The following is a 12,813-nucleotide window of genomic DNA, read 5'->3' on the forward strand; positions in this document are numbered from 1 at the left end:
CTGTAGCTCATTTAAAGTCCTGAGTAGCAAAGGGCTATGAAGAAAGTGTCACGTTGTTTGACTGGGACAAGGGCTGGGTGAGGATAAGGAGGAGCTGTGGGATCCTGTGGTCCTGGCTGCACAGGGAGCGCATCTGGGAATCCTGTAAATGTGCAGCTGTTGTGCCTCAGGAAATCTGTAATTCACTCATGTTGAGGGACCGGAGTAAGCAAGTGCAAACAACTGTGTCTTTGTGCATGTTTGTCTAGTTTCCCTATGACAACCCAGTTGCTAATTCAGAGAGTTAATAGGTAAACACAGAATCATATAACCAGGGAGGCTCCCTGGGGAAACTGCTGTGTGGAGAGGAAGCCCCAGACCCTGACAGGAAAACTGCCTGTAACCTCCATGTGCACCTGCGCCTGGGAACACAAAGGAGAATTGTGCATAGTGTGCGCCCCCTGGTGGTGCTGATCCCCTCCTTCAGGGAGGTTTGTGTCTGGGCTCGCAGTGATGTCCCCTTACTGTGTCTTTCGCACAGTAATATGTGGCCGTGTCCTCGGTCTTGAGGTTGTTCATCTGCAGATACAGCGTGTTCTTGGCGTTGTCTCTGGAGATGGTGAATCGGCCCTTCACGGAGTCTGCGTAGTATGTGCTACTTCCATCACTATAAATGCCTGCGACCCACTGCAGCCCCTTCCTTGGAGCCTGGCGAACCCAGCTCATGTCGTAGCCACTGAAGGTGAATCCAGAGGCCACACAGGTGAGTCTCAGGGACCCCCCCGGCTTCACCAGGTCTCCCCCAGACTCCACCAACTGCACGTCACACTGGACACCTGCAGACACAAACATCTTGGTCAGGAAACTGTCACACATCCACTCTTTCTCAGTCATATCCACTCACACACTCAGTGTCTCCCATTCACCATGAATTACCTTTTAAAAGAGCAACCAGGAAAACCCAGCCCAGCACAAACTCCATGGTGAGGTGTGTGTGTTCTGTGCTGATCACAGAATGGGAACACCTGGGACTCCCGGGGCTGGGGCTCCTCTCCCAGCTGCACGTTCGAGCTGGGTTGGTTTTATCAGCACAGGGAGGGCCCCATTTGCATGTCCTCTGACATATATATCAAGTTCCAGACTTAGGTTTGATTTTGTAAAAGTGAATGACATGGTTAGGGACGTACTTCTACATTAGTTTGTGTGGATGGCGGTGTGACAATATGAAGAATTCTTTTTTTTTTTTTCAGTTTTGGGTTTTTACCTTAATTAATGGAGGCTTCGGCATAACCTTTAAGAAACATTTACCTCAACAGCATGATCACGCATTATTTTCTCTTAAAATATTTTAATTTTTTTATTATTAATTAGTATTTATTTTTAGTTTTAAAAATTAACATCCAAATTAGTTATTATATAGTGCAACAATGATTTCAGGAGTAGATTCCTTAGTGCCCCTTACCAGTTTAGCCCATCCCCCCTCCCACAACCCCTCCAGTAGCCCTCTGTTTGTTCTCCATATATATGAGTCTCTTGTGCTCTGTCCCCTCCATGTTTTCATATTATTTTTGTTTCCCTTCCCTTATGTTCATCTGTTTTGTCTCTTAAAGTCCTCATATGAGTGAAGTCATATGAGTTTTGTCTTTCTCTGACTGACTCATTTCACTTCGCATAATACCCTCTAGTTCCATCCACATAGTTGCAAATGGCAAGATTTCACTCTTTTTGATTGCCAAGTATTACTCCACTGTATATATTTACCCCTTCTTCTTTATCCATTCATCCATCGATGGACATTTGGCTCTTTCCATACTTTGGCTATTGTTGATAGTGCTGCTATGAACATGGGGGTGCATGTGTCCCTTTGAAACAGAACACCTGTGTCCCATGGAGAAATGCCTAGTAGTGCAATTGCTGGGTCATAGGGGAGTTCTATTTTTAGTTTTTTGAGGAATCTCCATACAGTTTTTCAGAGTGGCTGCACCAACTTGCATTGCCCCCAAAATGCAAAAGAGATCTTCTCTCTGCATCCTTGCCAACATCTGTTGTTGACTGAGTTGTTAATGTTAGCCATTCTGACAGGTGTCAAGTGGTATCTCATTAGGGATTTGATTTGCATTTCCGTGATGATGAGTGATGTGGAGCATTTTTTCATATGTCGGTTGGCCATCAGGATGTCTTCCTTGGAGAAGTGTCTATTCATGTCTTTTTCCCGTTTCTTCACTGGATTGTGTTTTGGGTGTTGAGTTTGATAAATTCTTTATAGATTTTGGATACTAACTCTTTATCTGAGATGTCATTTGCAAATATCTTCTCCCATTCTGTCAGTTGAATTTTAGTTTTGCTGATTGTTGCCTTCACTATGCAGAAAATTTTGATTTTGATGAGGTCCCAGTAGTTCATTTTTGCTTTTTTTCCCCTTGCCTCTGGGGACGTGTTGAGTAGGAAGTTGCTGCGGCCAAGATCAAAGATGTTTTTGCCTGCTTTCTGCTCGAGGATTTTGATGGCTTCCTGACTTACATTGAGGTCTTTCATCCATTTTGAGTTATTTTTGTGTATGGTGTAAGAAAGTGGTCCTGGTTCATTCTTCTGCATGTCGCCGTTCAGTTTTCCCAGCACCACTTGCTGAAGACAGTGTCTTTATTCCATTGGATAATCTTTCCTGCTTTGTCAAAGATTAGTTGGCCATATATTTGTGGTTCCATGTCTGGATTTTGTATTCTGTTCCATTGATCTGAGTGTCTGTTCTTGTTTTTTTTTTAATATTTTTTGGCATTTATAAATTACTTTTCAGAGACAGAGACAGAGCATGAGCGGGGGAGTGTCAGAGAGAGAGGAAGACACAGAATTCCAAGCAGGCTTCAGGCTCTGAGCTGTCAGCACACAGCCTGATGTGGGATCTAACTCACGAACTGCCAGATCGTGACCTGAGTCAAAGTCAGATGCTTAACAGACTGATCCACTCAGATGCCCCTGAGTGTCTGTTCTTGTGCCAGTACCATACTGTCTTGATGATTACAGCTTTGAAGTATAGCTTGAAGTCTGGGATTGTGATGCCTCCTGCTTTGGTTTTCTTTTTCAAGATTTCTTTGTCTATTCGGCGGCTTTTCTGGTTCTATACAAATTTTAGGATTATTTTTTCTAGCTCTGTGAAGAATGCTGGTATCACTTTGATCGGGATTGCATTGAATATGTAGGTTACTTTGGGTACTATCAGCATTTTAGCAATATTTGTTCTTCCTATTCAGGAGCGTGGAATCTTTCCCCATATTTTGTCTTCTTCAATTTCTTTCATAAGCTTTCTATAGTTTTCAGTATAAAGATTTTTCACCTCTTTGGTTAGATTTATTCCTGGGTATTTTATGGTTTTTGGTGCTACTGTAAATGGGATAGATTCCTTGATTTCTATTTCTGTTGCTTCATTGTTGGTGTATAGGAATGCAACCGATATCTCTGTGTTTGTTTTATATCCTGCCACTTTGCTGAATTCATGAATCAATTCTAGCAGTTTTTTGGTGGGGTCTTTTGGGTTTTCCATATAGAGTATCATGTCATCTGTGAAGAGTGAAAGTTTGACCGTCTCCTGGCAATATGGATGCCTTTTATTTCTTTGTGTTGTCTGAGTGCAGAGGCTAAGACTTCCAATACTATGTTGAATAACAGTGGTGAGAGTGGATATCCCTGTCTTGTTCCTGACCTTAGGGAGAAAGCTCTCAGTTTTTCCCCATTGAGGATGATATTAGCATTGGGTCGTTCATAGATGGCTTTTATGATCTCGAGGTATGGTCCTTCTATCCCTACTTTCTTGAGGGTTTTTATCAAGAAAGGATGTTGTATTTTGTCAAATGCTTTCTCTGCACCTATGGAGAGGATCATATGGTTCCTGTCCTTTCTTTTATCGATGTGATGAATCACGTGAATTGTTTTACAGATATTGAGCCAGCCCTGCATCCCAGGTATAAATCCCGCTTGGTTGTGGTGAATAATTTTTTAATGTATTATTGTTTCTGGTTGGATAATATCTTGTTGAGGATTTTTGCATCCATGTTCATCAGGGAAATTGGTGTATAGTTCTCTTTTTAAGTGTTGTCTGTGTCTGTTTTTGGAATCAAGGTAATGCTGGCTTCATAGAAAGAGTTTGGAAGTTTTCCTTCCATTTCTAATTTTTTGAACAGTTTCAAGAGACTAGGTGTTAACTCTCCCTTAAATGCTTGGTAGAATTCCCCTGGAAAGCCATCTGGTTCTGGACTGTTGTCTTTTGGCAGATTTTTGATTACTAATTCGATTTCCTTACCTGTTAAGGGTCGGTTCAAATTTTCTATTTCTTCCTGTTTCAGTTTTGGTAGTGTATATGTTTCTAGGAATTTGTCCATTTCTTCCAGATTGCCCATTTTATTGGCATATAATTGCTCATAACATTCTCTTATTACTGTTTTTATTTCTGTTGTGTTGGTTGTGATCTCTCCTCTGTCATTCTTGATTTTATTTATTTGGGTCCTTTCCTTTTTCTTTTTGATCAAACTGGATAGTGGTTTATCAATTTTGTTAATTCTTTCAAAGAACCAGCTTTTAGTTTCATTGATTTGTTCTACTGTGTTTTGGTTTCGATAGCACTAATTTCTGCTCTAATCTTTAGTATTTCCTGCCTTCTGCTGGTTTTGGGTTTTATTTGCTGTTCCTTTTCCAGCTCTTTAGTCATAAGGTTAGGTTGTGTATCTGAGATCTTTCTTCCTTCTTTAGGAAGGCCTGGATTGCTATATACTTTCCTCTTATGACCGCCTTTGTTGCATCCTAGAGGTTTGTGTTGTGGTGTTTTCATTTTCATTGACTTCCATATACTTTTTAATTTCTTCTTTAACTGCTTGGTTAGCCCATTCATTCTTTGGTAGTTTCTTCAGTCTCTAATTATTTGTTACATTTCCAAATTTTTTCTTGGGGTTGATTTTGAGTTCATGACATTGTGGCCAGAAAATATACATGGTATGATCTCGATCTTTGTGTACTTACTTAGGGCTGAATTGTGTCCCAGTGTATGGTCTATTCTGTAGAAATTTCCATGTGCACTGGAGAAGAGTGCATATTGTGTTGCTTTAGGATGAAATGTTCTGAATGTATTTGTTAAGTACTTCTGGTCCAGTGTGTCATTCAAAGCCATTGTTTTCTTGTTGATTTTTTGATCAGCTGATCTGTTTATTGTTGTAAATGGGGTGTTGAAGTCTCCTACTATTATGATATTCTTATCGATGAGTTTCTTTATGTTTGTGATTGATTTCTATATTTGGGTGCCCTCACAATTGGCGCATAAATGTTTACAATTGTTAGGTCTTCTTGGTGGATAGACCCTTTGATTATGAATGATATAATGCCATTCTGCATCTCGTGATGCGGTCTTTATTTTAAAGTCTAGATTGATATCAATATGGCTACCCCGGCTTTCTTTTGTTGAACATTAGCATGATAGATGGTTCTCCTTCCCCTTATTTTCAATCTGGAGGCGTCTTTAGGTCTAAAGTGGGTCTCTTGTAAAAAGCATATAGATGGATCTTGTTTTCTTCTCCATTCTGTTACCCTATGTCTTTTGATTGGGGCATTGAGTCCATTGACGTTTAGAGTGAGTACTGAAAGATAGGAGTTTATTGCTATTATGATGCTTGTAGAGTTGGAGTTTATGGTGGTGTTCTTTGGTCTTTCTAACCTTTGTTGATTTTGGTATTTATTTATTTATACAGATATATTTTCATCTTTTCTCCCCTCAGAGATTCCCACTTAAAATTTCTTGCAGGGCTGGTTTAGTGGTCACAAACCCATTTAATTTTTGTTTTACGGGAATCTTTTTATCTCGACTTCTATTTTGAATGACAGCCTTGCTGGATACAGAATTCTTGGCTGCATATTTTTCTGATTTAGCACACTGAATACATCCCGCCACTCCTTTGTGGCCTGCCAAGTTTCTGTGGATAGGTCTGCTAAACCTGATCTGTCTTCCCTTGTAAGTTATGGACTTTCCCTGTTGGTTTTATGATTCTCTCCTTGCCTGAGTACTTTGTCAGTTTGACTATGATGTGCCTTGTTGATGGTCGGTTTTGGTTGAATCTAATGGGAGTCCTCCGTGCTTCCTGGATTTTGATGTCTGTGTCTTTGCCCAAGTTAGGAAAGATTTCCGCTATGATTTGCTCACATAACCCTTCCACCCCTATTTCTCTCTTCCACTTCTGGGACCCCTATGATTCTCATGTTTTTCCTTTTTAATGAGTCACTGATTTCTGTAATTCTTAAATCTTGCTCTTTTGCCTTAATCTCCTCTTTTTTTCTGTTTCATTATTCTCTATAAGGTTGTCCTCTATAACACTGATTCTCTGTTCTGCCTCATCCATCCGTGCCAACGCTGCATCCATCTGTGATTGCAGCTTAGGTATAGCATTTTAAATTTCATTCTGTCTATTTTTTACTTCTTTTATCTCTGCAGAAAATGATTCTAATCTATTTTTGACTGCAGCTAGTATTCTTATTATTGTGATTCTAAATTCGGGTTCGGAAATCTTGCTTGTATCTGTGTTGGTTAAATCCCTGGCTGTCGTTTCTTCGTGGTCTTTCTTTTGGGGTGAATTCCTTCGTTTTGTCATTTTGAAGGGAGAAAAGGAATTAATGAGGTCGCAAAATTGAAATTAAAAGATAAAATTACAGAAATATTAAAATTAAAAATTAAACACACACACACAAATTGAACGGAATATGCTAGATCCTAGGTGTGTTTTGTTCTGGGTGTTGAAAGTGGATTGACAGATTAGAGAAAAAAATGGGAGGGGGAGAAAAAAAAGGAAATAATTTGAGAATTTGAAAAAATGAATACAATGAAGTAGACTAAAATGAGAGGATGGGAGTAAAATAGAGTTTGAAAAAATATACAGAAAAGTAAAGAATATAGTAGAAAAAATAAAGAACAATATTTTTAATAAAAATTAAAATAAATGTGATTTTTTTCTTTTTCTGTATTCTAGAAAAAAGAGAGGAAACAAAAAAGAGAAAAAAGACACAAAAAGGAAAAAAAAGGAAATTATTTGAAAATTCAAAAAGTGAATACACCGTCGTAGACTAAAATAAAATGATGGAAGTAAAATAGAATTTGAAAAAAATTTACATAAAAGCAATCAATATAGTAAAAAAATTAAAGAAAAATATTGTTAATAGAAATTGAAAGTAAAATGAAGTTTTTCTCATTCTGCATTCAAGAAAAACTACAGAAACGAAGAAGAGAAAAAAAAGAAAGAAAAAATAAAAGGGAAACTGGAAGTTTGAAAACGGGAATACACTGAAGTAGAGTAAAAAAAATGTTGGAAGTAAAATAGAATTTGAAAAAAAAGTACAGAAATGTAAAAAATATAGTAATAAAAATTAAAGAAAAATATTTTTAATAATATTTGATAAGAAAAATAATTTTTTCTGTTTCTGCCTTGAAGATAAAGAAAAGAAGTGTAAAAGAGAAAAAGAAAAAAAAGAAAGACAATTGACTAGGTGAACCTGCTAACAGATTGAAGTAGGACTGAAATTACTTTGTTATCCCCTAGATGTCAGTCTATGTAGCTCTTTATAGTCTATAAAGTAAGCGGCAGTGAGACTTGTGTTCCTGAAGAGCCCTGTTGGCCCAGTTGGGTGGGGCTCAGTGTAATGGCTCCGCTCTCCACTAGATGGCGATTTTAGGCTCCTGGGGTGGATTGTTGTGGTGCTTGTAGGTGCGAATGCACATGCCGGGAGAGGTGAAAATGGCACCACCCAGCTACCCAGTCTGTTCTCCTGGATCAGCAATTGCGCACCCATCCTCTGTCTTCAGCCCTTGTCCACTCCCTGCTCCTTCACTCTCCGTGACCAGGCCCGAGGCCGCACCTCTCTCCCAAGTTTTGTCACAGACGCGGCTGTTTTCCCCGGACCCTTACATCCAAAGGACCGCAGCTTTGACCTGTTCTGCCCCTCTGTGGGAGGGTCTCACCAAGCAATGGCCCAATGAGCAATGGCCGAATATCAGCAGCACCTAGGAATGCTTGCTGGACCCTGTTGTTGTCGGTGCCCCGAGACTTTGGCCAGGTACCAGCCCGCCCCAGAAAGAGTTCGCGAGAGAGTGTAGCAGCAGCGTTTCATGGATTATGCAAAATCACAACACACGTCTGGCACCAGGCTTCACCCTAAACGACCTTGTTCCAGCACCAGCGAATGTGGCCGTTTTCCGGGGTCTGCTGGGACCAGAGGGCTTTGGCAGTCTCCTCCAAATGTCCTTCCAGCAGTGCAACTGCCTCTCCCCGTGTGGCCTGAGAACATCCCGGACCCCACTCTGTTCCTGGGATTCTCCCTTCCCACCAGAGCACCTCCAGGTATCGAGCTGTGGAGTTGCAGCCTTTGCACTCCCCTTGTTTACAGTCTTAGTGGAATTTACATACTCTCCTTTCTCCTTTCTCCCTTTTTAGTTTAGTCCCTGTGGCTGTTTCCAATTTTCCACTTTCTCTCCAGCTGCTTTTGGGGAGGGGTGCTTTTCCTTTATTCTCCCCCACTCCCCAGTCTCCGTCCTCTCTCCGCCTGCAAAAGCACCTCCCTTCCTGCAGCTTCATGCTCCCCAAGGTCCCCTCTCCACGCCACGTACTGTTGAATTCTGTGGTTCAGGTTGTGCAGATTGTTGTGTTAATCCTCAATCAGTTTTCTAGGTGTGTAGGATGGTTTAGTGTTGGTCTGGCTGTATTTCATGGACGCGAGACACACAAAAATCTTCCACGTTGTTCCGCCATCTTGTCTCCTCCCCCATTGACTGCCTGATTTTCAATTGAACATGTGAGGATATTATGCCACTCCCTTCTTTCCTGCAGGTTTCTGTGGACACTTCTGCCATAGTCTTTTTTTATCTTCCCGTATTCGTTCGCAAACTCTTCTGACTTCATGCTTATAGGGTTTTTTTAATCTGTGTATTTTGTGAATTTTACTATGTTATGTCTCAGAGTTGGCCTGCTTTTTTTTTTTTTTAATTTTAATGGGAATTCTCTGTGGCTCATAGATGTGGACGTCTGTTTCCTTCACCATTTAGTGGAAATTTTCCACTCCAATGCGCTCAGACAAAACTTCTCCCCTTTTTTTCTCCCTCTCTTCTTCTTCTGGGACTCCTTTGAAAAGAATTTTATTACACTTTATGGAGTTGCTGATTCCCTAAGTATACGTTTGTGATGCAATACTTTAATTTTCTTCTTCTTTCCTGCTTCATTTCTCACAAAATTTTATCTTCCATGGCACTTACTCATTCGTCTGCTTCTTTCTGCCATGAGTTCATTATATCCAATCAGGTTCACATCTTGGTTACAGCATTTTAAAAGTTTCAGCCTGACCTGGTTTTAGGTCTTTTCCATCTGTACTCAGGGTATCCTCATGTCTTCTAGGCTTTCTCAAGCACAGGTAGTATCCTTATGATAGTTTTTAAAAGTTCTGTTTCCTTATGATAGGTATTAAATTCTGTTTGAGTCTTATTATTTATATGTGTTTTAATTATATCCCTGGCAATGTCCTTTTATGGTTTTTTCTTTTGGCATGAATTCCTCTATCACTCTGTATGTCCATGTCTCCTCTTTCTTAAGTGTTTTAGGAAAATCCTGTTATGTTTTCTGCTTCTAGAGTAGTGTCTTTTTTGAGAAATGTTTACATACTGTTAACAACCTGACATTCTGGAAGCATTTCTTGCATGTGCTGTGTGCACTGTGCTGTCTTGTATTGGCTGCTCTGTCCCTCAGGTCAGTCCTCTGCAGAGATCTCCTTGCCTCCAGGGGAGATTTTTTCAACATTGTCCATAGTGTTGTGAGTTTTAACTAGGTGAGTTTGGTCTCCTTATTAAAAGAGGCTGATTCCTATTTCCCCTAGAGGTGAAGCTATGCCTCACTCTATGGTCAGTAGACTTGGTGCCTGTGGGGGTATATGGTGGTCTTTGGAGGGAGGGGTGCAATGGTGATCTGGGTTGTAGGCACTCTTTCCCTAGTAAGGAAGCACCTGAGGAAGGAAAGGTGGGTATGTCTTGGTGTCAGTGGCTCAGTATCTACTGGGGGGTGTTGGGCTGCTCACTGAATTCTGTCCATGATAATTGGTGGGAGGAAATATTGGCATCAACTCCTTCTCTAGTCCCTGCAGTTGGAGTTTCCAGCCACCCCTGTTCAGGAAGCCCTCACATAGAGAGAACAATCTGTACTCATGGGTCCCAGGCTTCCTTCAGAACCCGGCCTTCACCCTGCCTTTGTCCAATCCATTGGCACACCTGGCAGCTTAGGGCTCTTATGTTTTATCTCAGGAGCTCTAGCTGGGTTTGAATACACCAAATTGTTGAACTCAATGTGACAGGGACCCCACTGATCCTCTGGGACAGTGTGTTGCTGGGATGTGGTTGGAGCTGGTTATCCCAGAAGGGCAGTTGCATGAACACTAGGAGTTTGGAGTTCATGGTGAGGAAGAACAAGAAGGGAGCGTTCAGTTAGCTGCTCTCGGCAGAGGCTCCTATGCTAATGACCAGGGCAGTGCAATGGTGCCTGTCAGCTCTCCTGCCCCATGAGAGGCAATGCCCTGTCTCCCAAATGCACTCCAAGACGGTAACTGTCCCACCCGATATGACCCAGGGGACCCTCAAACCGCAGCAGTCCCTATGGGCCTCGGGGCTCCTTCTCCACAGGAGCACTGCTATGCCCACCAGGGTCCACCCCAGTGATGGCATGGACTTCTAAATCTTCAGTTTTTGAACTCAACATTTACAGCATGTTGACTTGTCATGATTACCTTTATGTGTCATCTTGACTGCGTTATGGGAGTGTCCAGATTCACAACTGTTTCTGTGTATGTCTGTGATGAGTTTCCAGAAGAGATTGGCATTTCCATCCATGGTTTCTTTCTGCCTGGGCATCACCCATTCCATCACAGTTCTGAGTAGAATCCGACGCAGAGGGAGGAAGAATTCCCTCATTTTTACTTCCCATGTGCTTGTTTGAAGTGGAACATTGGTCTCCTCCTGCCCTTGTTCTTAGAGTTACATCATAGGCTCTGCAGGTTCTGAGACTAGACACTAGTTCAGAATCAGGCGAGAATTATACCACTGGTTTTCCTGGCTTTCCAATTTGTGACAGTAGATCATGGGACTTCTCAGCATATTTTGTCATGGAAACCAATGTGCTTTGGCTTCTGTTGCTTGAGGGAATCCTGACTAATACATGCAGATGATTTATCTCTTGTTTAGAGGAATTGAATAAAGTTGTAGCTCATTTAAAGTCCTGAGTAGCAAAGTGCCATGAAGGAAGTGTCACGTTGTTTGATTGGGACATGGGCTGGGTGAAGATAATGGGGAGCTGTGGGAGCTTGTGGTCCTGGCTGCACAGGGAGTGCATCTGGGACTCATGTAAATGTTCAGCTATTGTGCCTCAGGAAATCTGTAATTCACTCATGTTGAGGGACAGGAGAAAGCAATGCAAACAACTGTGTCTTTGTGCATGTTAGGGTAGTTTTCCTAGGAAAACAATGATCTAATTCACACAGGTAATAGGTAAACACAGAATCCTGTGTCCAGAGAGGCTCCCTGGAGAAACTGCTGTGTGGACAGGAAGCCCCAGACCCTGACAGGAAACCTGCCTGTAACCTCCATCTGCACCTGCGCCTGGGAACACAAAGGAGAATTGTGCATAGTGTGCGCCCCCTGGTGGTGCTGATCCCCCCTGCAGGGAGGTTTGTGTCTGGGCTCCCAGCGAGGTCCCCTCACCCTGTCTCTTGCACAGTAATATGTGGCCTTGTCCTTGGCCCACAGGTTGTTCATCTGCAGATACAGCGTGTTCTTGGAGTTGTCTCTGGAGATGGGGAGTCGGCCCTTTACTGAGTCTGTGTAGTACGTGCTACTTCCATCATCATAAATATATGTGAGCCACTACACCCCTTTCCTGGAACCTGGCGAACCCAGCTCATTCCATATCTACTGAAGGTGAATCCAGAGGCTACACAGGTGAGTCTCAGGGACCCCCCAGGCTGCACCAGGTCTCGTCCAGACTCCGTCAGCTGCACGTCACACTGGACACCTGCAGACACCGACATCTTGGTCAGGAAACTGTCACACATCTACTGGTCACTCATATCCACTCACAGACTCAGTGTCTCCCATTCACCATGAATTACCTTTTAAAAGGGCAACCAGGAACACCCAGCCAAGCACAAACTCCATGGTGAGGTGTCTGTTCTGTCCTGATCAGAGAATGGGAACACCTGGGACTCCCGGGGCTGGGGCTCCTCTCCCAGCTGCGGAGTCTGGATGGGCTGGTTTTATCAGCACAGAGAGGACCCCATTTGCATGTGCTCTGACATATATATCAAGCTCCAGTCTTAGATTTGATTCTTTAAAAGTGAACTACAGGGTTAGGGACGCACTTGTAGTTTAGTTTGTGTAGATGGTGTTTGACAATATGAATAATTGTATTCAGTGAGTACAGGTGTATTTGCAGTCCTGTGTGCATTTTTACAGGTCTTTCATCAACATAGATCATTTTCACTCTACAAGTATTTTACATACTTTTTGAAATTTAACCCAAAATACTTTATTCTGTCATTTTCACTTGTATAATTTTGTTATTTATTTTGCATGTATTTTCATGCTGGTGTGTAGAATCACAGGTGGTTTGTTTTTATTTATTTTCTTTGTTCATTTTGCATCCTGCTCTTTTCCTCATTTATAAAAACTGGTTCTAATATTTTTTGTGGTATCTCTAGGGTTTTGTTATGTTTAAGATCAATGTCACCTGCAAACATGTAATTTTCCTTCCTCCTTACTGATTTAAATGTCTTTTATTTTTT

At 41.7% G+C, this 12,813-nt stretch overlaps 1 gene segment (V, D, J or C); it reads right to left on the minus strand.

Annotated features, from left to right (window-relative positions):
- Positions 1–231: 231 nt before the first annotated feature.
- Positions 232–12,360, minus strand: LOC122223223. The segment is given in 2 exon segments: positions 232–815; positions 12,142–12,360. Coding segments are annotated over 2 exon segments (399 nt in total).
- Between the last annotated feature and the right edge of the window lie 453 nt (positions 12,361–12,813).

This window comes from Panthera leo, chromosome B3 (genome assembly GCF_018350215.1).
Source record: "Panthera leo isolate Ple1 chromosome B3, P.leo_Ple1_pat1.1, whole genome shotgun sequence".
In the NCBI taxonomy this organism is placed as follows: Eukaryota; Metazoa; Chordata; class Mammalia; order Carnivora; family Felidae; genus Panthera; species Panthera leo.